This window comes from Theropithecus gelada, chromosome 11 (assembly GCF_003255815.1).
Source record: "Theropithecus gelada isolate Dixy chromosome 11, Tgel_1.0, whole genome shotgun sequence".
Classification (NCBI taxonomy): Eukaryota; Metazoa; Chordata; class Mammalia; order Primates; family Cercopithecidae; genus Theropithecus; species Theropithecus gelada.
In genome coordinates this window covers 98,196,590-98,224,414 of record NC_037679.1, presented here as the reverse complement: position 1 = coordinate 98,224,414, position 27,825 = coordinate 98,196,590, and the positions used below count along the sequence as shown (strand labels likewise).

The following is a 27,825-nucleotide window of genomic DNA, read 5'->3' as shown; positions in this document are numbered from 1 at the left end:
CAAAAAAAAAAAAAAAAAAAAAAAATACAAAAAACTAGCCGGGCGAGGTGGCGGGCGCCTGTAGTCCCAGCTACTCAGGAGGCTGAGGCAGGAGAAAGGCGTAAACCTGGGAGGCAGAGCTTGCAGTGAGCTGAGACTCGGCCACTGCACTCCAGCCCGGGTGACAGAGCAAGACTCCATCTCAAAAAAAAAAAAAAGAAGAAGAACATGGACCAGGGGCAGTGGTTCATGCCTATAATCTCAGCACTTTGAGAGGCTGGGGTGGAAGGATGTCTTGAGGCCAGGAGTTTGAGACCAGCCTGAGAAACATAAAGAGACCCAGTCTCCACATAAAATTAAAACTTAGTCAGGCATGGTAGTGTGCACCTCCAGTCCTAGATACTCTGGAGGCTGAGGTGGGAGGATCTCTTGAGCCCAGGAGTTCGAGGCTACAGTGAGCCATGATTGTGCCACTGCACTCCAGCCTGGGTAAGAAAGCAAAGCCCTCTCTAAAAAAACAAAAAGAAGAAGAAGAACATGGAACTGCCAGACTTGGGCTATTTCATTTCCCAGAGATAATTTTTTTACCGAGTGGAGAGAAAATAGATGGTTTGATCCTTAGGCTCTATTTCTTGCCCTGTGCTAGAATTATCGAAGCTTTGTGTAAGAGTTCCTTTAGCAAATATAGGTGGCCTGCGATGCCCCAAATAAGAGAGGAAAAGACAAAGGCAGATGTTACTGCTGTCAGTCATCTCAGATATGGAAAAGAGAGGCGGCCCCTTGCCAGGGAGAAGGAAGAGCCAGATGCTGTGCATGAGGCACTCTCCTACCTCCCCTAAGACAGGGGTCGCCCTTGCTCTGAAAAATTCAAGCAGAGAATCCTCAGGAGGAGTGGGGCCAAGAAATCAGAGTGAGAAATATTTGATTATTGCTTAATAATGTTTTACGTAGAAAATAAAATAATTTTTTAAAACAGGCTGGCCAGGCGCGGTGGCTCACGCCTGTAATCCCAGCACTTTGGGAGGCCGAGGCAGGTAGATCACGAGGTCAGGAGATTTAGACCATCCTGGCCAATGTGGTGAAACCCCGTCTCTACTAAAAATACAAAAATTAGCTGGGCGTGGTGGCAGGCGCCTGTAATTCCAGCTACTTGGGAGGTTGAGGCAGGAGAATCGCTTGAACTCGGGAGGCAGAGGTTGCAGTGAAGCGAGATCATGCCATTGCACTCCAACCTGGTGACAGAGCAAGACTCCGTCTCAAAAAACAAAAACAAAAACAAGCAAACAAACAAAAAAACAGGCCGGGCGCAGTGGCTCACGCCTGTAATCCCAGCACTTTAGGAGGCCGAGACGGGCAGATCACCTGACGTCAGGAGTTCAAGACCAGCCTGACCAACATGGTGCAACCCTATGTCTACTAAAACAACAAAAATTACCCAGGTGTGGTGGCAGGCGCCTGTAATCCCAGCTACTCGGGAGGCTGAGACAGGAGAATCACTTGAACCCAAGAGGTGGAGGCTACAGTGAGCTGAGATCATGCCATTGCACTCCAGCCTGGACAAGAGCAAGACTCCACTTCAAAAAATAAGAAGGAAAGAAAATAATTTTTAAAAACATACAATATGCCTAGCACGGTGGCTCATGCCTGTAATCCCAGCACTGTGGGAGGCTGAGACAGTTGGATCAATTGAGATCAGGTGCCTGGCCAACATGGTGAAACCCCATCTCTACTAAAAATACAAGAATTAGCTGGGTGTGGTGGTGCACGCCTGTGGTCCCAGCTGCTTGGGTGGCTGAGGCAGAAGAATCACTTGAACCCAGGAAGTGAAGACTGCAGTGAGCTGAGAATGTGCCACTGCACTCCAGCCTTGGCAACAGAGGGAGACTCAGTTAAAAAAACAAACAAACAAACAAAAACACACACACACACACCCACAACAACACACATAACTTTTTTGTCTAGGAAAGTTCTGGAAGAATACTCAATAATCTGAAAATAGTGCTTACCCTAAGGAGGTAGGAAGAGGACCAGGGATTGGGGGAGGAGACTGATCAAAGGAAACCTGAGTCTTATCTATAATTTTCCATTTTTATTTTCACCTCCAACTTTTAAAATATAATTTGTACTTTTTATTGTGAACTAAGATATGCAAAATCGTACATGAAAATAACACATTGAAAACTCACGTTAAGATCAGAACATTAGCAGAACCTTAGAAGCGCCCTGATCACACCTTCCCTCCTCACCCGCGGAGGCAGCTCTGGCTTGTGTCTATCACTTCCTCACTTTCCTTTCTAGTTCTACCATCTGTGTGCACCCTGAACAACAAACTGTTTCGTTTTGCCTGTTTTTGAACTTTATATATGGAATCGTATGTACTTTTCTATGCCTTGCTTCTGTGTGTGAAAGCAATATCACTTAACATGCTTTTTCTATCTACTTATTTATTTATATGTGGTAAAATATACATAAAATTTACCATTTAAGCCATGTTTAAATGTACAATTCGGGGGGCATTAAGTACATTCACGATGTACAATATTATATTTTTGAGACTCATGAAAATTAATCTACATGGCTAGATGCAGGTGGCTCATATTCATTCCTCTAAAGTACTACATTGTGTGAATATTCCACTGGGTGAATATACAACAATTTATTATTCAGCTACTGTTCTCTCCCTCCCTTCCTTCCTTCCTTCCTTCCTTCCCCCCCTCTCCCTCCCTTCCTTCCTTTTCTTCTCTTTTTCTTTTCCTTCCTTCCTTCCTTCCTTCCTTCCTTCCTTCCTTCTTTTCTTCCTTTCTTTTGCAGTGGCGCGATCTCAGCTCACTGCAACCTCCACCTTTCAGCTACAAGCTATTCTTATGCCTCAGCCTCCAGAGTAGCTGGGACTACAGGCATGTGCCACCACACCACACACACCACACACACTAATTTTTGTATTTTTAGTGAAGATGGGGTTTTGCTATGTAGCCCAAGCTGGTCTCAAGCTCCTAGGCTCAAGCCACCTGCCTGCCTCAGCCTCTCAAAGTGCTGGGATTACAGGTGTGAGCCACCACACCGGCTTTCTTTCTTTCTTTCTTTTTCTTTTGGAATTACAAACAGTAGCGCTTGAATCTTTTTGCATATGTCTCCTGGGGCACAGGTACAAGCATTCTTAGTGCATTTACCTACTGATGAAAATGATGGATTTTGCTGGTTTAATTTTTCATAAGGAGGTGATATGAATATTGCTTTTATCATTAAATTTCAATTTTAAAAAGGAAGAGAAACAAGTTGGGAGGGGCTCATAGAGTGAAAGGGCAGGGAACGGTCTATGAGACCAGAAGCAGACAGGCAGGAAGGGCGGCTGAGCCATGCCTGCAGGCTGATCATGGAAGGTGCTGCGAGTACACAGTCGGATCAGCGCAGGAACTGAGCACCTTTGAGGCGTGCACTCTATAAGGGCTCGTCAGCAGTCGACTGGGGTTCAGGAGACCTGGGTTCTCTCCCAGCTGTGCCACAAGGGAAAGTCATTTTGCCTCCGCAGCCCGTGGTTCTGATAGATGTAGAGTGAGAGGGTAAAGCCGAAGGTCGGAATCATTTTCCAGCCCTGCTGGCTTGAAATCCTAAGCCGGCTGGAGCAGTAAGATGGGGGATCCCCACAGGAGCTTCTACCTAGAAGCCAGGAGGAGGGGACAGGATGCCAGAAAGGAAAGAACTCTGTCTCTCCAAGACCCAAAAGATAACTAAAAGTAATGACGGGGCCTCACCCCAGTAAGTCAGCAGTGGTGGTGCGGTGGTAAATGTTAACAGCCAGCTTTCGGGGGGGGAAGCCCTTGATCTATGGCATTGGTGATGTATGTGGTTGGAAGTATTCCTACTATGGCCAACTGGCCAATTTCAAGCTACCAACAAGTAACCTCACAAAATTCCTGAAAATGTAAGCATCCGGCTTTGGCGAGGCAGTGCTAGCGGGCTCCAGCACAGCCTAGGAGCAAGCTGCCCTCAGAGCTCAGGCTCAGACACCACACCAGAGACTAGCAGGGGAAACAAAGGTCTTAGGTGCCTCTCAGGGGTCACAGTCATGAGGCTCAGAAACAGCTGTGGGAAGTGGGGCCTGCCTCCCTCCCCAACACAGGGAAGATCACTAGACTGGCTCCATGAGCCATTTACCTCACCCGGAATGGTGGCTCATACCTGTAATGCCAGCATTTTGGGAGGCAAAGGTGGGCAGATCACTTGAGCTCAAGAGTTTGAGACCAGCCTGGGGAACACGGTGAAACTCCATCTCTACAAAAAATACAAAAATTAGCTGGGCGTGCTGGGCGCGGTGGTTCATGCCTGTAATCCCAGCACTTTGGGAGGCCAAGGCTGGCGGATCACCTGATGTCAGGAGTTTGAGACCAGCCTGACCAACATGGAGAAACCTCGTCTCTACTAAAAATACCAAATTAGCCGGGCGTGGTGGTGCATGCCTGTAATCCCAGCTACTCTGGAGGCTGAGGCTGGAGAATCGCTTGAACCCAGGAGGCGGAGGTTGCAGTGAGAAGAGACTGCGCCATTGCACTCCAGCCTGGGCAACAAGAGCGAAACTCCGTCTCAAAAAAAAAAAAAAAATAGCTGGGCTTGGTGGTGCATGCCTATAGTCACAGATATTTCAGGGGCTGAAGCAGGAGGACTGCTTGTGTTCAGAAGGTCGAGGCTACAGTGAGCCGAGATGGTGCCACCGCACTCCAGCCTGGGTGACAGCACGAGACGCTGTTTCAAAAAAAAAAAAAAAGCAAGTAGAAAATGCCAGGGGCAGTTGGGCACAGTGGCTCACACCTGTAATCCCAGTACTTTGGGAGGCCAAGGCAGGTGGATCACCTGAGGTCAGGAGTTCGAGACCAGCCTGGCCAACATGGTGAAACCCCGTCTCTACTAAAACTACAAAAATTAGCCGGATGTACTGGTAGATGCCTGTAATCCCAGCTACTCGGGAGGCTGAGGCAGGAGAATCACTTGAACCAGGGGGGCAGAGGTTGCAGTGAACAACCACTTCACTCTAGCCTGGGCGAAAGCGAGACTCGTCTCAAAAAAAAGAAAAAAAAGGCCAGGCATGGTGGCTTATGCTTGTAATCCTAGCACTTTGGGAGGCCAAGGCTCCCAAAGGATCCCAAGGATCACCTGAGGTCAGGAGTTCAAGACCAGCCTGGCCAACATGGTGTAACCCCATCTCTACTAAGAATACAAAAATTAGCTGGGCGTGACAGTGCATGCCTGTGATCCCAGCTACTCGGGAGGCTGAGACAGGAGAATCGCTTGAACTGGGAGGTGGAGGTTGCAGTGAGCCAAGATCTTGCCACTGCACTCCAGCCTGGGTGGCAGAGTGAGACTCCATCTCAAAAAAAGAAAGAAAAAATGCCAGGGGCCCAGGACCCTACTGTGAGAGGAAACATCCCCTGTCGCCTTGTGAAATCATGATTCTTCGTGATAAAGAACCGAGTATGAATAATACATACAGAGCAGACATATCGCCTATGCACAGCTTGTTCAATTTAGTGAGTCGTTCTGTCTCTTTCACACTCCTTTGGTTTAGTTCCCAGGTTAACTAGCTGTTCCCTCAACCCTATGCCTTGGGACTTGCAGCCTCGAATACCGAGGAGGAGAGAGGAGGAATGAATATCTATTGAGTACCCAAACAAGACAAGGCCAGACATTTCATTTATATTGTTACCCTTAATTGTCCCAACATATGGCAAAGTGCATGACACTATCCTCAAGCAGACGAGGACTCAGTCGAGAGATTGTGGGACATGCTGGACATGATGCGAGTAGTAGCTGGCAGAGAGGTATTTGGACCACCAGTCTGTCTGGTTCTGAAAGTCAAGCTCTCTCCACCTACCCCAGGATCCTCCTGTCTCAGTGGGTTTGGGCCCCTGAACCACCCTTCAGTTCCAGGTCAAGACTGCTCCCTTCATAGCGACGTCTTTCCCTCAATGCTTCTCCCCTTGCCTGGTATCTGAGAAATTCCTTTTTTTGGTCTTGCCCTTCCCTGGTTACATAGACTGAGAGTCAGAAAACCTCAGTAGTCAGCACTCAAACCTCACACCTATCAATTTACATAATGTCTGATTTCAGAAATCAGCTTTATCTCAGACCAAAATTAATCCCCTAAATCACAGATCACATAAAATCACAAGCGTGACAAGTCCTAAAAAAGAAAATGTGGCCAGGCTCACACCTTGTAATCCCAGCACTTCAGGAGGCAAAGGTGGGAGGATTGCTTGAGCCCAGGAATTCAAGACCAGCCTGGGCAACATAGCAAGACCTCGTCTCTACAAAAAAATAACAAATAAAAAAAATTAGCCAAGTGTGGTCCCAGCTACTTGAGCGGCTGAGGCAAGAGGATTGCTCGAGCCCAGGAGACCGAGGCTGCATTGAGCTATGTTGCCACTGCACTCCAACCTAGGCAACACAGCGAGACCCTGTCTCAAACAAACAAAAAAAGCATAACTACAGGACTATGCTCGGCCAGGTATGGGGGTTAGATTTATATTACCCACATGGTTGGAAAACTTCCTTTGTCCCCAAGAAAATAACATGAAAACTGGTCTCAAGTCAGTGACATCCCTGGGGTGTCTGACAAAAGCAAATGCAAAAACACTGAAGGGACATGTCCTCAACCCAGCCACCAAGGAGGCCCACAGAAAAAGCCTGTTGAATATGCACTTTCTTTCCCTCCCTCTCTTTAATGGAGACGGGGTCACACTCTGTCACCAGCACTGGAGTACAATGGGGTCTCACTATGTTGCCCAGGCTGGTCTCAAACTCCTGACCTCAGGCCATCCTCCTGCCTCAGCCTCCCCAAGTGCTGAGATTACAGGTGTGAGCCACTGTGGTGGGCTTGAAGATGCACTCTTGATTCAAAATTAGAAAACACACCTGAAACAGTTTCACCTAGAGAAACTTTTTCATCTAAGTCAGTCATAAAAATCAAATATTTGTGCTTAGACTCAGATCACTATATATAAAGTGTCGAGGAAAGTTTTTTTAAAAATAATAAAACACATTAAATCATATTGCTCTTACTAAATATATTACTATTAATGTTTTATTATATTGTAGAAAATTTTGTTACCTATTAATATTTTAATGAGAGCAACTAGATCTTTTATGTTGCAAATAAGTAAATGCAGTATCTTTATTGTTTTTCCTATCCTTATCTCATTCTTTTTATTTTTATTATTTTGTTGCTGTTGCCCACACTGGTCTCAAACTCCTGAGCTCAAGCAATCCTCCCACATCAGCTTTCCAAAGTGCTGGGATTACAGGCATGAGCCACTGCATGTAGCCAATCTCATCCTTTTTGTGTTTCTATATGTGATCATGTAATTCTACCTCATCCTTTAGAATGTCTACATATTCTTTTTCTTTTTTTTTTCGAGACGGAGTCTCGCTCTGTCGCCCAGGCTGGAGTGCAGTGGCACAATCTCGGCTCACTGCAAGCTCCAGCCCCCCGGTTCATGCCATTCTCCTGACTCAGCCTCCCGAGCAGCTGGGACTACAAGCACCCGCCACCACGCCCGGCTAATTTTTTTTTTGTTGTTGTATTTTTAGTAGAGATGGGGTTTCACCATATTAGCCAGGATGGTCTCGATCTCCTGACCTCGTGATCCACCCGTCTTAGCCTCCCAAAGTGCTGGGATTACAGGCGTGAGCCACCGCACCCGGCCTAGAATGTCTACATATTCTTATATAGAACCTATTTGAGTATATAATATATGATTAACGTATTTAAAATATTGTGGGGAGTCGAACCAGCGTCACCGCAGCGGTGTGGTTGGAGAGCGAGCAATTCCTGACGGAACTGACCAGACTCTTCTGGAAGTGCCGAACGACGGGCAGCGTCTATACCACCTTGAAGAAGTAGGATGGTTGAACCAAACCCGTTTCAAAGAAGGGTTCTGCGGAGGGCTGTGAGTCCTCAGACAACAAGTGTCTGTTAACAGCTACCGATGGGAAAAAGCAGAGGAGCACTGTGGTGGACTCCAAGGAAGTGAGTACGTTTCAGATGGCTTATTCAAACCTACCGAGAGCTAACATGGATGGGCTGAGAAGAGGGACAAAAAGAACGAAAGGAAGAAGACCAAAGCAGCAGTAAAGGGCACAAATTCCCTGCTTTCACCAATTAACCACGGAATTGCTATTTTTTCCTTTGGTTTTTACTTTTGGCCACATAGCTAGGTTTCTGGTTCCCCCACAGTAGGTGTTTTCACATAAGATTAGGGTCCTTTTGGAAAGAATAGTTGCGATGTTTACAGGGTAGTTGTGGTAAGAATCTAGTTTATTTTACATTTGGCTAATTGGTCTGTGCTGCATGGTTATATACTCCTGGATTATAGATTAAAGGTCTCTGTAGTCATCTTTGTGAAGAGCAAGCTATCATTAAACATGTCTGTTTATCAAAAAATAAATAAATAAAATAAAATATTGTTTACTTTGGGATACATGCTGAAAATCATTTTATTGATAGGGTACCAAAAAAAAAAAAGCAGAGACCACTGAATTAGAAATAGACATTTTTTCAGGCACAGATGGAACACTTACAACCACAGACTAAGCTATAGAGCAAATCTCAAACAAATGCCAGAGGATTCATATGTATTCATTTTCTACAGCTGCTATAACAAATTACCACAAACTTAGTAGTTGAAAACAGCCCAAATGTATTATGTTACAGCTCTACAGGTCAGAAGTCTAAAACAGGCCTCAGCAGGCTACAATCAGTGTTGGCAGGTGCAACTGCCCCTGGAGGGTCTAGGGTCAAATCCGTCTCCTTGCTCCTTCCAGCTTCTAGAGGCCGCCCACATACCGAGGCTCATGGCCCTCTTCTTCCAGCTTCAAGGTCAACAACATCATTGATCCTTCTCATGCAGCTGCCTCTCTGGCGCTCTCTCCTCTGCCTCTCTTTTCCACTTACAAGGATCCTTGTGATTACACTGGGTCTACCTGGATAATGCAGAATAATCACCCATCTCAAGGCCAACCTGGATTCCATCTGCAGCCTTAACTCCCCTTTGCCATGTAACTTAACATGCAGTTCCAGCGGCACAGATGTCCTCGGGAGGCCAACGTTCTGCCTGCCATGCTACACAGACAGACTGAGTGCTCTGGCCACAATAAATTTAAAATTAAAATAATAAACAAGGAAAAGTTAAGCCCCACAGATACAGAAAAATTTTAATGCATTTATAAATGAAATATAGGTAAAAATAAATAATAACGGGAAAAGTAAATCAACAACAATAAAAAAATATATAGCAAAGCTTATGAGATGTAGCTAAAGTAGATCTTCTAGGGAAGTTTATAGTCTTAAATGCATATATTAGAAAAGAAGAAATTTCTAAATTAATTAAGCATCCAATAAATTATATAAAGAATGGCAAAGTATGCCAGGTACAGTGGCTCACTTCTGTAATCCCAACACTTTGGAAGGCCAAGGTGGGTGGATCACTTGAGGTGAAGAGTTCGAGACCAGCCTGACCAACATGGCGAAACCTCATCTCTACTAACAATACAAAAATTATCCAGGTGTGGTGGTGCACATCTGCAATCCCAGCTACTCAGGAGGCTGAGGCAGGAGAATCACTTGACTTCAGAGGAGTAGGGTGCAGTGAGCCAAGATCACACCACTACATTCCAGCCTGGGCGACAGAGCGAGACTGCCAAAAAAAAAAAAAAAAAAAAAGACAACAGTGAAACACCTACACACAAGCAAATCAAATTCTACCAGGCTTTCAAGGAACAGATTATCCCTATTATATATAATCTGTATATTAAAAAAATTAAAAATGGCACTTAAAAAACAAGTGGTCAAAGCAAGGAAAATAGAATGGTGTCACAGAAACCAAGGAAAGTAACAGTTATCATGTAGGTAGCGAGCTGCCAGATCCCACATCTCTGTTAAACTTTGCTTCCTGGATGAGGCACTCCCGACCCCTTAAATCCCCCTATTAGGGGTATAACACCTACATTGCACCCCGACTCTCTCCTTCATAGCAATAATGACCATTACTAACAAATTTTAATTTTGGTTTTTTTGGGCGGTTTTGTGAGATGAGGTCTTGCTCTGTCACCCAAGCTTGAGTGCAGTGGCATGATCATGGCTCACTATAGCCTCGACCTCCTGGGCTCAAGTGATCCTCCCATCTCAGCCTCCCGAGTAGCTGGGACCGCAGGCTCGTGCCACCACACCCAGTTAATTTATTTTTATTATGTGTAGAGGCAGGGTGTCACTCTGTTGCCCAGGCTGGTCTTAAACTCCTGGGCTCAAGCAATCCTTCCGCCTTGGCCTCCCAACGTGACTGGGATTACAGGTGTGAGCCACCTCACCTGGCCAGTTTTACATTTGTCTTTGAGATCATATGATCAATGTCTGACTCTCACACTGGTGTGTCAACTCCATCAGGGCAGAAACCACATATGTGTCTGTTTTTCATCTTTGTGCCCCATTACTTAGCTGGTTCCTAACACAAAATGGATGTGCGGAAAACGCTCGTCAGATGAATGAGGAGGTCTAAAGGGCCTTGAGCCCTCTGACATTTCCATCTTATCATTGTGGACAGAGCCGCTATGGCACAAAGCTGAGCTGGACCATCCAATATTGAGCCAGTGCCTTGTGTGCTAGGAGACACTGGGAGCTGTGCTGGGCTTCTGAGGAGTGGGCAGAGGCTGGAACCCACAGTTGGTCAGTCCCCCACATCACCCAGAGTGGGGAGGTGCAGAAATGAAAATTATGGAGTTACAAGACCCAGAACCTCATTAATGAGCTTAACTCACTGTCCCGCGCGGGCCTCTCAAAGCCTTGCTGGGAAGGAGGCTTTAAGGTGGTGGGGGCAGTGGTGCCAGTGGTGGTCATCAAAGAAAGTGGGAACTGGGGAGGAAGGAATGGGGAGCAAGGGACAAAGAAGGCCAGAAAAACTCAGAGCTTCAGGTGATGAGACTCAGGAACCCTAAGTCAGGAACAGTGACTGCAGACATCTTTGTCCCATAACAGAACTTCCTCCTAAGCAAAAGTCTTGCAGAGACTAGTCCTGCTGAGCGCTTTAACAGGTTATGAATTCATAAAAATTGGAGAAAAAAGAAAAGGTCTGCCACATGTAATAGCCTTCTGTTTAGAGCTGGTTTAGAGGAAACTTTAAGCAAGTCTTGTGTCCTACACTTCGGGCTTGAGGCAGGGTACAGGTAAGACAACAGACAGGAGACATGGAGGCAAGAACCAGACTTCAGCTGAAAGAGAAATCAGAGCCAGAGGTGGCCACAAGAACACCCAACCTACTGGAACTTGTGCAGGTGGACAGCCTGCAGAGGACCTGCCCTGAGTGGGGAGCAAGGAGCATCTTATCTAGGTTTCAAGGAGCAGGGTGCCCCTGGCAGACATCTAGGCTACAGTCACTGGGCCAGGTGGAGGGTTGGTGAGGCCCTCTCAAAAGTCATGAGACGGCCAGGTGCAGTGGCTCACGCCTGAAATCCCAGCACTTTGGGAGGCAGAGGCAGGCGGATCACAAGGTCAGGCGATCGAGACCATCCTGGCTAACATGGTGAAACCCTGTTTCTTGCAGTGAGCTGAGATCGCACCACTGCACTCCAGCCTGGATGACAGAGTGAGACTCCGTCTCAAAAAAAACAAACAAAAAAGTCATGAGAGGCCGGGCGCAGTGGCTCACGCTTGTAATCCCAGCACTTTGGGAAGCCAAGGAGTTGTGGATCACTTGAGGCCAGGAGTTTGAGACTAGCCTGGCCAACATGGGAAAACCCTGTCTCTACTAAAATACAAAAAATTAGCCGGGCATGGTGGCCGGTGCCTGTAATCCCAGCTACTCGGGAGGCTGATGTATAAGAATCGCTTGAACCTAGAAGGCAAAACCTGCAGTGAGCCGAGATCATGCCACTGCACTCCAGCCCTGGGCAACAGTGGGAGACCCTGTCTCAAAAAAAAAAAAAAAAGAAAAAAAAGAACAAAAAAAAAGGTCATGAGAGTCCTCAGAGTTCTCAAGAAGGGCTTCTGTGGGCCTGTTTCTGGAAAGGAAAGAAAAGTGGGGAGCTGTTGAGAAAATACCATATATTTTTATGCCCCAGCCAGGCACGGGGGAGAGGTTGACCCCAAAAGAGAAAGTGGTTGTGTGAGATTTCAAGGAAGATGTCAGTGGGCTGCATCCCAGGGCCTGTAGACAAAAGGAAGGGCCCAGCCAGGCGTGATGGCTCATGCCTGTAATCCCAGCACTTTGGGAGGCCAAGGCGGGCAGATCACCTGAGGCTAGGTGTTCCAGTCCAGCCTGGTCAACATGACAAAACCCCATCTCTACTAAAAATACAAAAAATAAGCTGGGTGCCGTGGCTGTCCCCTGTAATCCCAGCACTTTGGGAGGCTGAGGTGGGCAGATCAACTTGAGGCCAGCCTGACCAACATGGCGAAACCCCATCTCTACTAAAAATACAAAAATTAGCTGAGCGTGGTGGTGTGCACCTGTCGTCCCAGTTACTCGGGAGGCTGAGGCATGAGAATTGCTTGAGCCTGGGAGATGGAGGTTGCAGTGAGCTTAGATCGCATCATTGCACTCCAGCCTGGAGTTGGAGTGACAGAGCGAGATGGGGAGAGAAAAAAAAAGGAAGGCTCCGTCCAGGGAGCCAGCCTAGGATGGGGAAGGTTCACCAGAAGTGGATGCAAAGAGTGCTGGAGATGAGCTCATTCTATTTGCCAGGAAAGAAAAAGGTCCAGAAACCTGGCTTTCCTCCTCTTGGCCGAGGCCCTCCAGGAGAGCCAGGCAGACTCTGCTCCTGCTCTGACCCCCTGGAGAAGCGGTATGTAGAAGAGAGAGGCGATGGACTTTGGTCCAGAGGACAGAGGCCTTAGGCGAGTGAGCAGTTCCCAGTCGAGTTCGTTGCTAGGCTCGGCGAACTCCAAGTCCCTGCTTGACAAGTCTCTTCCTAAAGGTCCCCAGTTCCTCATGATTCTTCTGAGGGTCTCGTCCATCCTCCCAGGGCCTGCTGTCAGCTAGCCACCCCACTGCCCCACGCCTGCGGTGAAGACATTTACCACAACCTGGAAATGGCGGGTGACAGAAAAGTCCTCAAGGCCACAGCACTCTGTGCTGGGAATTCAGGTGCCCTGCCTGATGGTGGAAAGGGTGGTTTTGCATAAACAGCTCTCTGAATCACACCCAGATGTGGCTTCCGACTTGAGTGGACCCCCATGAATTGCTGCAGAGGGGCCTGGGAAAAGACAAGAGAATGGAGAAAATGAAGAGAAAGGAAACTACAGAGTGAGACAGAGAACAGATCTGACAGGTGTGACCACAGCAGTGTGACATTTATGAGCGGTGTGGAAACAACGGCAAAGCCCCTGAATGAAAAACTTCCTGGGGAAATAAGCCACTCCGCGTCTCGGTTGCCGAGGAAAGAGTGGAGGTTGCTGACCCATGTGTGCCCCCATGACTCAAAGAGGGAAAAGTCTAGCTGTTTCCGATATCCCGAAATCAGTCTTGCTGGAAGAACTGGGAAAATAAAAAAGAGATGACCTCCGTAGGAAGCTACCTTTAATCCCGACTGCCCAAGGCTGGGAGAGAAGACACCCCAGGTGATCCAGGACACCAGTGACTGACACAGCCAGAGGTGGGAAGGGGAGGATAAAGATGGCACAAAGGTGAGGAGTGAGCAAGGGTCTGAGAGGGAAGGCCATGCGGGCAGGAGGTGGCACCCACATCAGAGGCTGACGTGAGGATTAAAGGAGAGCATAGGTGATCTGCAACAGTGACAGGAGAGAGGCAGCGCTACGCCCCTTGCCTGCAGTTCTGAGCATTCTGTAGCCAACTCGTTTGGCCATCAAACCAGACCTCAATTGAGACAAGGCTATTTAAGCTTCCTCCCAGTCGGTGTAAATATTCAATAGTTTTGCTGCAGAAATGTTGCGTTTGATTATGAGGCTACCCCAACTCCCCGAGGGTGTTTTGTGGTGCTAGTTTCTGCATAAACCTGAAAAATTCTGAATTCTAATACTTATCGGACCCCCAAAGTTTCAGATAAGAGCTTGTGGACCTGTGCTCAATTCTGGCTCTCGTTCCTTCTTTCAGCTGTTGTCTGTGAAAGGAGGGATGCAGGTATGGGAGACAGGAGACACGCGAATTCATTGGTAAACTGTGGACGGGCGGGGTGTGGGGGGATAATGTGGGCACCTTTGTGCACAAGTGCATATGGAGAGGAGGAGTGGGAGACTGTGTGTCCATCACCTTTTTGTAAAAGAAGCAGGAGTCAGTGGGCTACATGCTTCATGAGCAGGAGAGGCGGAAACCAAGGGAGGCTCATGTGTTGGAGGAGGCATGTTTGAAGAGCAGCAGGTCTGACAGTTTGCTCTTTAATACTCTCCCCAGCACACGGAAGGGGAAGGGGGTGGAGGTTGCTGCTGTGAGAAAAAAAAAAAAAAAAGCAGCCACAATAGAGCTTCTGCCGTCAAAGGTTGGCTTACCACCTAAAGCAGCCGCTGCCCAGGGGGTGCAAAGAAGAGACAGCAGCGCCCAGCTTGGAGGTGCTAACTCCAGAGGCCGGCGTCAGCAACTGGGCACAGAAAGGCGCTCCCTGGGCAGGAACCATGGCACGGCCACATCCCTGGTGGCTGTGCTTTCTGGGGACCCTGGTGGGGCTCTCAGCTACTCCAGCCCCCAAGAGCTGCCCAGAGAGGCACTACTGGGCTCAGGGAAAACTGTGCTGCCAGATGTGTGAGCCAGGTAAGAGGGGGCCTTGGCAAGGGCCAGGTGAGTGGTGAAAGAGAGAGGACTGGGGTTGATACAGTAAATAGGCACAGGGTGAGACTGAGCTCAAGCAAGGAGGGAAATCCTGCAGCTGTGGGGAGGCACCACCTTCCAGGGGGCAGAGAACTAGCCCTTCTCAAGCCTTGATTCCTTACCCTCTCCTCCCAGGAACATTCCTTGTGAAGGACTGTGACCAGCACAGAAAGGCTGCTCAGTGTCATCCTTGCGTACCAGGGGTCTCCTTCTCTCCAGACCACCACACCCGGCCTCACTGTGAGAGCTGTCGGCACTGTAACTCTGGTGAGGTGGGCAAGGGTATAGGTGGGGACACTGGACAAGCATTTGGGGGAGCAAGGCTGGTGATGGGTTTGAGAGTGCAAGGAGGATGAGGGGTTCAAAGCTTCAGCCTTCTTCAAGGCTCACAGCAAGTGGAGCCAATGCTGGGAAATGGGGTACCCTAGGTGGGGCATGAATTAATGTGGGCAGAAATCTAGTATTTCAGGGAAAGGGATAAATAGAATTTGAGGGATTGGTGAGAATGGGTCTATGGATAGGATCAAGACAATAAAATGAGAGAAGTGGCTCTATGACCCCAGATTTCAGGCAAGTAACGCCCAACCAATAAACTGGCTGTGTTCCCAGAGTCCACATGTATAGGTTGGCCATGGGGAATTTGGAATACATCTTTCTAAGGAGATAACAAAATAACCCAATAGGTAACAACTTTTTTTGCACAAAAGCCAATTTGAGAAAATGAGTATGTATGCGGCCTGTGTTTTTATCTTATAGTTCAAAAAAAAAAAAGATTTTTTAAACTAAGAAGTATAATATCTGCAGTTGTGCTTATGAATGCTGTTATTATTTCTCCATCTTTGCTACAATTTCAGAAACTACAGCCAGTATACACTAGAATAGCAGGCTTTAAAGTGGCCCCTTTGAACAAATGTTCTCTAGCAAGACACCTTTTAGAACTAGGCAACTGTAACTATTAAACTACCTACTTGCAAAATGTGTTTGGTGTCACTGGGTCTGTTGGTACTTGGTTTTGTTTTGTTTAAAGACAAGGTCTAGCTCTGTCACCCAGGCTGGAGTGCAGTGGTGCAATCATAGCTCCCCACAGCCTTGAACTCCTGGGCTCAAGCAATCTTCTTGTCTCAGCCTCTCAAAGTGCCAGGATTACAGGTGTGACTACAGAGACTGGTTCTGTAAAAACAAAAACAAAAACCAAGGCTGGATGTGGTGGCTCACGCCTATAATCCCAGCACTTGGGAGGCCAAGGCAGAAGGATATTTGTATTTTTTGTAGAGACTTGAGCCCAGGAGTTCGAGACCAGCTGGGCAACACAGAAAGACCTTGTCTCTAAAAAAATTGGCTGGTTGTGGTAGTGCACCTGTAGTCCCAGCTGCTTGGGAGGCCGAGGTGGGAAGATCACTTGAGCCCGGGAGGTCCAGGCTGATCAACCACTGTACTCCAGCCTGGGTAACAGAGCAAAACCCTTTGTCACACACATACAAGAAAAGCCGATGCAATGGCTCACACTTGTAATCCCAGCACTTTAGGAGGCCAAGGCAGGCGATCCCTTGAGCCCAGGAGTTCAAGAACAGCCTGGGCAACATGGCAAAACCCTGTCTCTACTAAAAATACAAAAAGTTAGCCGAGCGTGGTGGCGCGAACCTGTAGTCCCAGCTACTCAGAAGGCTGAAGTGAGAAGATCATGTGAGCCCAGGAAGTGGAGGCTGCAGTGAGCCGTGACTGTACCACTGCACTCCGGCTTGGGTGACAGAGTGAGCAGAGTGAGACCCTGTTTCCAAAAAAGAAAAAAGAAAATAAAAGCTTTTCCATTGCAAATCAACCAAAGAGGAACTTCTTTAATACACAAGAAATATTCTTCAGTCTACTTAACTTAAAAATGTACCTGTAGTAGATGCTTTCCTCTTGGCAGCGGCCCCTGCAGGGTTGGAATTTTTCCAGTCAAAACCTCCCTACTCACTCTGCAGACCCTTCCTGAAGGTCTTTGCCCCATACTGAGCCCATCTTCAGTCCCTTCACTTGTTCCAGACTAGCCCAATCCATGACCCTTCTCTGGGAGCTCAGCCAATAGATCCCAAAGTACCGCAGCAGCACCTGGCTGCAGCAGGACCCCAGGAGATTGCAGCCAGGGGTGAGAAGATGGGCAGGCTGAATGAGTTTGGCCCTCTCTGGGCCTTAGTGCTGGCATCTGTGAGATGAGGACATGCCTGAAGTCAGCCTGGAATTTTGAGCCCAGGTTGTACCTGCTAAATAGAACTCCCAGGTCTCCAGATATTCCCCACTGAAACAATAGCACCTCATTGTCTTAACCCTCCCCAGCCCCTTCTTTAACTCTTCCATTTCCCTTTTAGCGGAGACTCTTGTCATCACTCCTCCCTACCACCAGTGCTCTGTCCCAGGCTTCCTCATTCTTCCCTTGCAGGTTCTTATCCAACGTGGCTCATAATTCCTAGGAAGCCACAAGGAAACCAAATTCTAGTAGCAACTCAGAGTCAGCATTCATTAGGAGGTCACAGGGCCATAAGGATGCCAAGAAGGAATTTGTCCCTCTCCTAGTCCTGACAAAAGGCATAAGTAGAAGAAAATTGTCAGGTTTGGTTATGACCTTTGACATCCTCCCTTTGAAATCCTCCCTTTCTGCACCCCTCTTCCACCTGTCAGGGCTCCTAGGACTCCCCGAGTCCCCACAAGCATCTGCCCTAAGGCCCACCAGGCTTCCTTGCAGCCTGTCCCACATCTGGGTGTCACTGCCTTCCTCTGAATCACCCTCCTCTCAACCCAGTTGCCAGCAAGCCCAGCCCAGCCCAGCTAGTGCCCTACCACCCCTACTCCCAGGATAACTGATTAACAGCCAACCACCCAACATCAGACCCCTACACTTGAGCAAAATGTATATTTTAAAGGCAAATTCTCACGCCTATAATCCCAGCACTTTGGGAGGCCAAGGTGGGTGGATCACGAGGTGAAGAGATTGAGAACATCCTAGCTAACACAGTGAAACCCCGTCTCTACTAAAAATACAAAAAATTAGCCAGGCGTGGTGGCACGTACCTGTAATCCCAGCTACTAGGGAGACTGAGGCAGGAAAATCACTTGAACTCAGGAGGCGGAGGTTGCAATGAGCCAAGATCGTGCCACTGCACTCCAGCCCAGGCGACAAAGCAACACTCCGTCAAACAAACAAAAAAAATGCTTAGCAACTGTAATCAAGTAACTATCTATTTATTATTTATTTATTTTACTGTATTCACAGGTTGTGCAGCCATCAACACTATCTAATTCTATAACATTTTCATCACCCCAAAGAAACCCATACCCCTTAGCAATTACTCCCCATTTCTACCCCCCAACCACCCCCATCCCCATCCCCAGCCCCTGGAAATTCCTAACATACTTTATTGTTGGTGGTGTTTGAGACAGGATCTCACTCTGTCACCCAGGCTGGAGCACAGTATCATGATCTCAGCTCACTGCAACCTCTGCCTCCTGGGCTCAAGCAATCCTCCCACCTCAGCCTCCCCAGTAGCTGGGCCTACAGGTGTGTGCCACCACGCCCAGCTAATTTTTCTATTTTTTGTAGAGATGGGGTTTCACCATGTTGGCCAGGCTGGTCTCAAACTCCTGAGCTCAAACAATCCACCCACCTCGACCTCCCAAAGTGCTGGGATTACAGGCATGAGCCACTGCACCTGGCTATTTTTCTTTCTTTCTTTTCTTTTTTTTTTTTTTTTTTGAGACGGAGTTTCACTCTGTTGCCCAGGCTGGAGTGCAGTGGTGCGATCTCCACTCACTGCAACTTCCACCTCCCAGGTTCAAGCAATTCCCTGCTTCACCCAGCTATTTTCCATTTCTTGATCTGGTGCTGGTTATGCCTGTAAGCCAGATTTGTACAAATTCTTAAGCTTTACACTATTGCGTGCCTCTCTGTATGTATATTATACTTCAATTAAAAGTTATTAAAGTATTGGGGCCAAGCACAGTGGCTTATGCCTATAATCCCAGCACTTTGGGAGGCTGAGGCTGGTGCATCACCTGAGGTCAGGAGTTTAAGACCAGCCTGGCCAATACTGTGAAACCCTGTTGCTACTAAAAATACAAAAAATTACCTGGGTGTGGTGACACGCGCCTGTAATCCCAGCTACTTGGGAGGCTGAGGCAGGAGAATGGCTTGAACCCAGGAGGTGGAGGTTGCAGTGAGCCGAGGTCACACCACTGCACTCCAGCCTGGGCAACAAGCGCGAGACTCCATCTCAAAAAAATAAAAAAATAAAAAATAAAAAAAAGTGTCAGAGAGTACAAGAGAAAGTTATATAAGCTCTTTCTACTTTTCATGGTTCCTATGTCTGAACCCACGAATCTTCCTTCTGAAAGGTCCAACTTTCTTCTTTAATAACAATAATAATGGCAAAGGCACTGGGGGACAGTGAGCCAAGGGGAGGCCTTTGCAGGGGTGGGAATGGAAAGGGAAGCACGTCCCTAGAGGTGGGCCTGGGATGGGGGCTGGGGAATGAAGCAAGTGGACCTTGAAGGTCTCCACAGGTCTGAGTGTCCTATGCTTTCTGGTCCTCCTCTTTCCCCAGGTCTTCTCATTCGCAACTGCACCATCACTGCCAACGCCGTGTGTGCCTGTCGCAATGGCTGGCAGTGCAGGGACAAGGAGTGTACTGAGTGTGATCCTCCTCCAAACCCTTCGCTGACCACTTGGCCGTCTCAGGCCCTGAGCCCACACCCTCAGCCCACCCACTTACCTTATGTCAATGGTAAGTTCCAGGCAACTCTCTGTGCCATCACATGGGGTAGGGGTGACACCCCAACCAGCACTCCCCACTCCTACCCCTGGATAAGGTCAGCCTGTTTCTGCCTTCTCATCCCATTGAGCGCCTCTCAGGCCTTTAGATGTGCCCTATGGGGTTCCCTGCTGCTACTCATTCTGTCTCTGTTTTTCCAGAGATGCTGGAGGCCAGAACAGCAGGGCACATGCAGACTCTGGCTGACTTCAGGCACCGGCCTGCCCGGACTCTCTCTACCCACTGGCCACGTGAGTTTTCTCCTTAATCCCCACTGCTAGAGAGAATGCACACAGGAGGGGCCAGGAGGGAAGCCAGACAGAAAGCTCCTTGGAGTAGGGATAAGAGGAGGGGGAAAAGCAGAGTCCACCACTTAGCAGAGGAGTTGGCTAACGGTGGGGGGTGGGAGAGAAGAAGATGGGGGAAAGGGGACAGACAAGGTGACAGGAGGGCTGGGCTGAGGGAGCCAAGGGCTAGACCCTCCCCTAACCCCTGTGTGTCCCCTCCTATCACAGCCCAAAGATCCCTGTGCAGCTCAGATTTTATTCGTATCTTTGTGATCTTCTCCGGAATGTTCCTTGTTTTCACCCTGGCCGGAACCCTGTTCCTCCATCAACAAAGGAAATATAGATCAAGTAAGAGACAGAATACAGGTCTCCGGTCCTGCCCTTGCACCACACCCCAACAGCTCAGCCCCACTGCCCACGCCTGGAATCTCACTGAAACCCACCAGTTCCACTTCACCAGCCTTGGTCCTAGCCCTTCTCTCCCCTTAGCTGGCGTGCTCCTGACACCCCTCCCCCAAGCACACCTGCCTCTGCCCATCTCCTTCTCCCGTCTCCCCCTGCCCCCACTGCTGGCCAAGACTCATCAGATCTCCTTCTGCAGACAAAGGAGAAAGTCCCATGGAGCCTGCAGAGCCTTGTCCTTACAGCTGCCCCAGGGAGGAGGAAGGCAGCACCATCCCCATCCAAGAGGATTACCGAAAACCGGAGCCTGCCTCCTCCCCGTGAGCCAGCACCTGCGGGAGCTGCACTACAGCCCTGGCCTCCACCCCACCCCGCCGGCCATCCAAGGGAAAATGAGACCTGGCAGCCACCACTGCAGTCCTATCCTCTAGTCAGGGCCCTTTCCTGTGTACACGTGACAGAGTGCCTTTTCGAGACTGCCAGGGACGAGGACAAACACGGATGAGGTGGAGAGTGGGAAGCAAGAGCTGCGCCTCCAGCTGCGCCTGCGCTGCAGGAGGGCGGGGCTCTGGTTGTAAAACACACTTCCTGCTGCGAAAGACCCATATGCTACAAGACGGACAAAATAAAGTGCCAGATGACCACCCTGCAGCTCTCCAGCTTCCTCTCTGAAATTCCAGTCCCCAAACCCAGGCTCCTGGCCGCCTCCTGGCTCAGGTCAGGATCTGGCAGAGGAGGTTTCTCAGCCGGTTACGTTGGGGCCTGCTCGAGAGTGGGGCTGAGAAAGGTCCCCAGGCTACTGCGGATCCTGTGTCTGATTTCAGATCCCCTTTTCCCAGTTATATCTCCACTTTCTCGGGACAGGAGGCGAGCAAAAGGGTGCAGAAGTCAGGTCTTGAAATCACCTGGGGATTTCTGGGTAAGGTGGGTGGAGAGAAAGGGGAACAGTAAGCAGGGCTCTGGCAGCTGCTGCAGAGGGCTTCACACAGAGACGCGGGCTGCCACCTTGCTCTAAGTGAAAGTGAAAGAAAAATCGACAGCAGCGGGAACAGAAGAAATCCAAAGGCTTCTGGCTGGCCAGGGGTGCTTGGAGAGCCCCCCTTCTCCCGCCAGGCCTCGCAAGCAGCGTAGGAGTGCGGAGAAGGGTGGTGGGCAAGGAGCCTCCATGGGCACAGAGAAGAGCTGGTGCCTGCTGCTCTGCCTGGCTCTATCTGGAGCAGCAGAAACCAGTGAGTCTGGGAGTTGGGGAGAGCTGGCTGGGAGAAGAGCTACTGAAGCCCCAGGGTGCCACCCTCCCCGAGATTCCAGAAGAGAAAAGGGGCCGAGGTTGACCAAATCGCCTTCTAAGCCCAACAGGGGGAAGGCTCAGTGGCTGGCAAAAGAAGGAACCAATAGTGTGTGTGGAGGGAGGGTGGGGACTCCACAGGGAAAACGCTAAAGAGGGGCTGCCTCTGTGGCTGTGTCGGGAGCCACTGTCCTACGGAGAAGGCACTGGCCTGGGAGCTGACACTTCAGAAGAGGAGAGGACTCCCCAGGCAAGGAAATCACTTGGAGGGCGACCTTGAAGGTGGGGGAGGGGAAGGCTACCCGATATGGGAGAAAGTAATGCAGGCTGTCAGTGCCCCAGCAACAGCAACCGCCCAGCCTCCTCTCTCTGCGGTGGCACTTGCTTTTTTTTCTGAGAATTCCTTTGACTGAAAAGATAGTCTTTCATTCAACAGTTGGAAATGCAAGTATAAACTCCTCTGAGCAAGGCAAATCCAGGACTTTAACCCACACCAAGAAGTATTTGCCTGGACTAGCAGGTGCTCTCCAGAAAACTGGTTTGGGGGACGACAGGAGAATAGAGGGACACAGAGACAGCTAGGATCTTGGAGGGCAACTTTTACCCTTTGCTGACTCCACAGTTTGGGGGTGGGGGCAGGAAGCAAGTGTGGAGTAGCTTTCTGGGGAAGGGGGTGCTCACCCCAGCCTTTGTCTGCAGAGCCCCACACAGCAGAAACGCAGTGGCGGGCAGTGGACGTGGTCCTAGACTGCTTCCTGGCGAAGGACGGTGGGCACCGTGGAGCTCTCGCCAGCAGTGAGGACAGGGCGAGGGCCTCCCTCGTGCTAAAGCAGGTGCCAGTGCTGGACGATGGCTCCCTGGAGGACTTCACCGACTTCCAAGGGGGCACGCTGGCCCAAGATGACCCAACTGATATCTTCGAGGCCTCAGGTAAAATCCTTCCACCTGTGTTCTTGGTCCTCCCGGGCTCCCTCCACCAGGACAGCCCAGGTCCCGATTACAGCCACACATACTGCCTCCCGTTGGCCCTGGTGTTCTCACCCCAATTTGCCCTCCATGTGTGCCCCGCTTCTCCCCAGTGGACCTGGTCCAGATTCCCCAGGCGGAGGCCTTGCTCCATGCTGACTGCAGCGGGAAGGAGGTGACCTGTGAGATCTCCCACTACTTTCTCCAGACGAGAGAGACCACTGTGGAGACAGCAGCTTGCTTCATGGCCAACGTGCAGGTCTCTGGAGGAGGACCTAGCATCTCCATGGTGATGAAGACTCCCATAGATGCCAAGAATGATGCTTTCTGGCATCCGACGCTGAACTTGCCCCTGAGCCCCCAGGGGACTGTGCGAACTGCAGGTAAGGAAATGAAAAGCAAGGCCAGGCGTGGTGGTTCATGCCTGTAATCCCAGAACTTTGGGATACCGAGGCCAGTGGATCCCCTAAGGTTAGGAGTTCAAGACCAGCCTGGCCAACATGGTGAAACCTTGTCTCTACTAATACCAAAATTAGCCAGGCAGGGTGGCGGGTGCCTGTAATCCCAGCTACTGGGGAGGCTGAGGCAGGAGAATTGCTTGAACCCAGAATGCCAAGGTTGCAGTGAGCCAAGATCGTGCCATAGCACTTCAACCTGGGCAACAAGAGGGAAACTCCATCTCAAAAGAAAGAAAGAAAGAAAGAAAGAAAGAAAATGAAAAGCAAGTCACATAAAGTTTTGCTTTTCTAAAGTGGTAAGATATGGGGGACAGAAGGAGAAGGAAGGGAACAAATCCACCTCCATCCACATTGGTCACCTCAGGGCATCCCTAGGCCTTGGTCCTTTCTTCCTAAAAACCCCTGAGTCAGGCCAGGTGCGGTGGCTCACGCCTGTAATCCTAGCACTTTGGGAGGCCGAGGCAGGTGGATCACCTGAGGTCAGGAGTTCAAGACCAGCCTGGCCAACATGGTGAAACCCCCTCTCTATTAAAATACAAAAATTAGCCGGGCATGATGGCAGGTGCCTGTAATCCCAGCTACTTAGGAGACTGAAATGGGAGAATCACTTGAACCTGGGAGACGGTGGTTGCAGTGAGCCATGATCGCACCACTGCACTCCAGCCTGGGCAGCTGAGCGAGACTCCATCTCAAAAAACAAAAACAAACAAAAAAAAACCCTGAGTCCACAAGAGAATGCTTCGAAGCCCCTACCTGAAGGTCTAAGCACACAGACAACCTGTGTGTTATTTCCAAAATGGAGATCATTCTCATCTCACTGGGCTGCCATGAGGAAATAAGACACATGATGCTATTCTGCTCATGGGTGTTGTCCACTGTAGTCTTATTGAGCCAAAACCCGGTTTTCTCCCAGTGAAAGGCTAGCCTGGTCTGGTGCTTCAGGGGTAAAGCTCAGGGATGCATCGTTTGTTCATTATCTTATTAGTAAACCCAGTACTTGCCCTCTCCAGCTCCGCACATCCTCGAGGGCACAACAAATTGACAACATGATGATAGGGTTCCCCAGAGCCCATTAATCCAAGACTCTGTGCCCCGCTTCTTTGTGTCTCCAAGAAGAGACAACCAAGTCCAGAGAAAATTAGGGGGCAACCCTCCTATCCTTGGAAAACCCTAGAACACTCTAACCTCTCTGTGGTCCAACCTAAATCTCATCTGCCACATTAGAAAGAAAAGGTCCTCGCAGCCGTCCAGTGTCTACCACACTCCTGGCATGGGTAGAGATTTCTTTTTATTCCAAACCTACAAAAAAAGGTGAAATTATAATATAATGAACACCTACATACCCTACACCTAGATCCACCAATTGTCGCCAATTTGCCACATTCTCTCTCCCCCTGACTCCCCGTGTGTGTATATGTGTATGTGTGTATTTTCCTCTGAACTGAGAGTAAGTTGCAGAAGGCAACACTTGAACCCCAAATGCTCCCATCCATAGCATGTATTAGTTTACAGCGAAGGACAAGGACGTAATCCGTCACAGTTACAAAACCATCATGTCAGAAACAAACCAAAATGGGGGAGTAGTCTACCCATGGTGCAGGCAATAAGGGAGTGCAGAGTGTAAAATATTTCAGAACAATAATAAAATCGGCTAAAAGTCAGATGGCTTTATAGTCTCACCATCTCCTGACATTGACAATTCTGAATATTATCAGTGATAAAATACTCCTCCCTGCCAGGGCAGACTGTCCCTATCCCCCAACACCACTGCCTAGTATGCCACGGATCTTCATCCTTTTAGATACTTTTTAATTGATACAATAATAGTCTCAACTATAAAGTTCAGGGCATGGTGATGCACACCTGTAGTCCAGCTACTCAGGAGGCTGAGGCAGGACAATTGCTTGAGCCCAGGAGTTTGAGTCCTGCCTTGGCAACATAGCGAGATCCTGTCTCTCTCTCTCTCTCTCTCTCTCTCTCTTTTTTTTTTTTTTAACAGAGTCTCATTCTGTCTCCCAGGCTGGAGTGCAGTGGCGCGATCTCGGCTCACTGCAACCTCTGCCTCCCATGTTCAAGTGATTCTTGTGCCTCAGTCTCCCAAGTAGCTAGGATTACAGACGCACGCCACTACACTAGCTAATTTTTGTATTTTTAGTAGAGATGGGGTTTCACCATATTGGCCGGGCTGGTCTTGAACTCCTAATCTCAGGTGACCCACCCACCTCGGCCTTCCAAAGTGTTGGGATTACAGGCGTGAGCCACTGTGCCCAGCCTGAGACCCTTCTCTAAAGAAAATAATTAAATGTCTCCAAATTCAAATTTCTCCACTTGTCCCAATATGTTTTTTTACTGCTTTCTTTTTCTAAGTACACAATTCAAACAAGAATCATGCAGTGCATTTAGTTGTGCTGTTCCCTATTTTAATCTAGAACATCTTTCACAGAATTGACATTTTTGAAGGGTCCAGGCTAGTGGTCTTGTAGAGTATCCCACCATTTAGATTTGTCTGATTGTTTTCCTCATGACTGGATTTAGGTTAAGCATGTTTGGCACAGATACTACTACCACATGTTTTTTTGTTTTTTTTTTTTTAATCGAGATGGAGTTTCGCTTATTGCCCAGGCAGGAGTGCAATGGCTCGATCTTGGCTCACCGCAACCTCCACCTCCTGGGTTCAAGTGGTTCTCCTGCCTGAGCCGCCCAAGTAGCTGGGATTACATGCATGTGCCACCACACCCAGCTAATTTTTGTATTATTAGTAGATACGGTGTTTCTCCATGTTGGTAAGGCTATTCTGGAACTCCTGACCTCAGGTGATCCACCCGCCTCAGCTTCCTAATACCTCATACTTTTTTTTTTTTTTTTTCTTTTTTCCACATTTTTTTGAGATGGAGTTTTACTCTTGTCGCCCAGGCTGGAGTGCAATGGTGCAATCTTGGCTCACTGCAACCTCCACCTCCCAGATTCAAGCAATTCTCCTGCCTCAGCCTCTCGAGTAGCTGAAATTACAGGCACCTGCCATCATGCCCGGCTAATTTTTGTATTTTTAGTAGAGACAGGGTTTTACCATGTTGGCCAGGCTGGTCTCAAACTCCTGACCTCAGGTGATCCACCCACCTTGGCATCCCAAAGTGCTGGGATTACAGGTGTGAGCCACCGCACCCAGCCACCACATGCTTTTTAAACTCTTGTTCCTAGTCTTCACAGCATCCTTGCTTAAGTAGGTAAGCTTGGTAACACCAAGTGACTTGTCAAAGGTCACAGAGCCAGTAAGTGGAACACCAGGGTTTCAGAGCTTTTTCTGCTACTCTAGTAGTACTTACCTAAAGATTGATGGTAACTCTTAATTTTGTATGTGTATTTTTCCTGGTGAGAGGTCTATAGCTTTCACTAAATTATCCTAGGGTAAGTGATCCCAAAATGGTGATGGCCATCATGAGCACCATGCTGCCTTTCCAGAGCCCCATTTCTTTGTGGTTCCGTGTGACGGAAAATAAGCTCATCTGGCCTGTCAGGCACGGAAGAAGAGGCAGGTGTATGCCCACAACATGCCCACAGCTTGGAGATCAGGTGACCTCAAGGAGGAAGTAGCCCACAAATCACCCCTGTTTTCCTCTTCACAGTGGAGTTCCAGGTGACGACACAGACCCAATCCCTGACCTTCCTGCTGGGGTCCTCAGCCTCCTTGGACTGTGGCTTCTCCATGGCACCAGGCTTGGACCTCATCAGTGTGGAGTGGCGGCTGCAGCACAAGGGCAGGGGTCAGCTGGTGTACAGCTGGACCACAGGGCAGGGGCAGGCTGTGCGGAAGGGCGCTACCCTGGAGCCTGAGCAGCTGGGCATGGCCAGGGATGCCTCCCTCACCCTGCCCAGCCTCACTATACAGGACGAGGGGACCTACGTTTGTCAGATCACCACCTCTCTCTACCGAACTCAGCAGATCATCCAGCTCAACATCCAAGGTGAGGCCAGGACATGGTTATCCCAGGGAAGGGGATATAACATGTCCACTGGGAGCGTTTTCAGACTGGGACCCAAATGCAAGAGTGCTTTCCTGAGAAGCAGCCTTCAGTCCCACCACTTATATGCCATCTTCACCGCGGAAGCACAGATGGCATCAGATAAGGAGTCCCGCTGGACTCCAGGATAATTCCACCAAGAGATTTCCAGTCCAGGATCCTGCTGCCCTGCTGTGGCCGGCTGTCTCCATCACCCCAGTCCTTTTGGACCACATCCTGAATGGCAGCAGCAGCAAACCAAGGCGGGCAGTGGAAGTGGTTCTGACCATTATCACTGCTATCCTTTAAAATCTCTGGCATAGAGGCTGGGCGCGGTGGCTCACACCTATAATCCCAGCACTTTGGGAGGCCGAGGCAGGCAGATCACGAGGTCAGGAGTTTGACACCAGCCTGGTCAATATGGTGAAACTCCATCTCTACTAAAAATACAAAAAATAGCCAGGCGTGGTGGTGCACGCCTGTAGTCCCAGCTACTCAGGAGGCTGAGGCAGACGAATTGCTTGAACCCAGGAGGCAGAGGTTGCAGTGAGCTGAGATGACACTGCACTCCAGCCTGGACGACAGAGTAAGACATCATCTTAAAAATATATATATCTGGCTTAGAATGACGGTAAGAAGCCAGTCAACCTTTAGTTGGCTTTACAACTATCACTTTTCTGGAAAATGTAACCCCCCCACCCGCCCCCACTTATGGCCTGCATCCAGGTGGGCCCTGCACACACCCTCGCCTTGGTACACCACCAAGGGACACTTTAGCCTCCACAATCTACTCTCATCCTGGCAGGAAGAAAAGGCTTCAGGCTCCTCCGCTGTCCCCAGTTAGATCCATGTGTAATCTTATTCC

The 27,825-nt window shown here is 49.1% G+C and overlaps 2 protein-coding genes and 1 long non-coding RNA gene across 5 annotated transcripts in view; 2 read left to right on the top strand and 1 right to left on the bottom strand.

Moving 5' to 3' along the window:
- Positions 1-8,423: 8,423 nt before the first annotated feature.
- Positions 8,424-17,077, bottom strand: LOC112634110. Its single transcript, XR_003121735.1, has 3 exons — positions 16,422-17,077; positions 13,046-13,215; positions 8,424-8,952 (listed from the first exon to the last, which is right to left on the bottom strand). It is a non-coding gene; the product is annotated as an uncharacterized LOC112634110 (long non-coding RNA).
- On the top strand, positions 14,356-20,904 carry CD27 (CD27 molecule). Of its 2 annotated transcripts, XM_025401225.1 has the most exons (6): positions 14,356-14,723; positions 14,916-15,047; positions 19,358-19,537; positions 19,726-19,815; positions 20,080-20,199; positions 20,453-20,904. In XM_025401225.1, exons 1-6 carry the CDS (start codon positions 14,588-14,590, stop codon positions 20,575-20,577), a joined length of 783 nt encoding a protein of 260 aa, XP_025257010.1. In that variant the 5' UTR covers positions 14,356-14,587; the 3' UTR covers positions 20,578-20,904. The 2 variants fall into 2 exon arrangements, with proteins under 2 accessions (XP_025257010.1, XP_025257008.1); XM_025401223.1 differs by having other exon boundaries at positions 20,080-20,900.
- Positions 20,700-27,825, top strand: part of TAPBPL (TAP binding protein like) — a 16,429-nt gene continuing 9,303 nt past the window's right edge. For both annotated transcript variants that reach the window (XM_025401221.1, XM_025401222.1), the window contains exons 1-4: positions 20,700-21,482; positions 22,238-22,468; positions 22,618-22,887; positions 26,586-26,924. In XM_025401221.1, the coding sequence (XP_025257006.1) occupies positions 21,419-21,482; positions 22,238-22,468; positions 22,618-22,887; positions 26,586-26,924 (904 nt within the window). In that variant the 5' untranslated portion in view covers positions 20,700-21,418. The remainder of the gene's footprint in view (positions 21,483-22,237; positions 22,469-22,617; positions 22,888-26,585; positions 26,925-27,825) is intronic.

Excerpts from the sequence above, each read along its gene's own strand:
- CD27 (XM_025401223.1), top strand. The coding sequence starts at position 14,588 with ATGGCACGGCCACATCCCTGGTGGCTGTGCTTTCTGGGGACCCTGGTG. Across the intron at positions 14,724-14,915 it reads CTGCCAGATGTGTGAGCCAG|GAACATTCCTTGTGAAGGAC; the intron begins GTAAGAGGGGGC and ends CTCTCCTCCCAG. Across the intron at positions 19,538-19,725 it reads CCACTTACCTTATGTCAATG|AGATGCTGGAGGCCAGAACA; the intron begins GTAAGTTCCAGG and ends CTGTTTTTCCAG.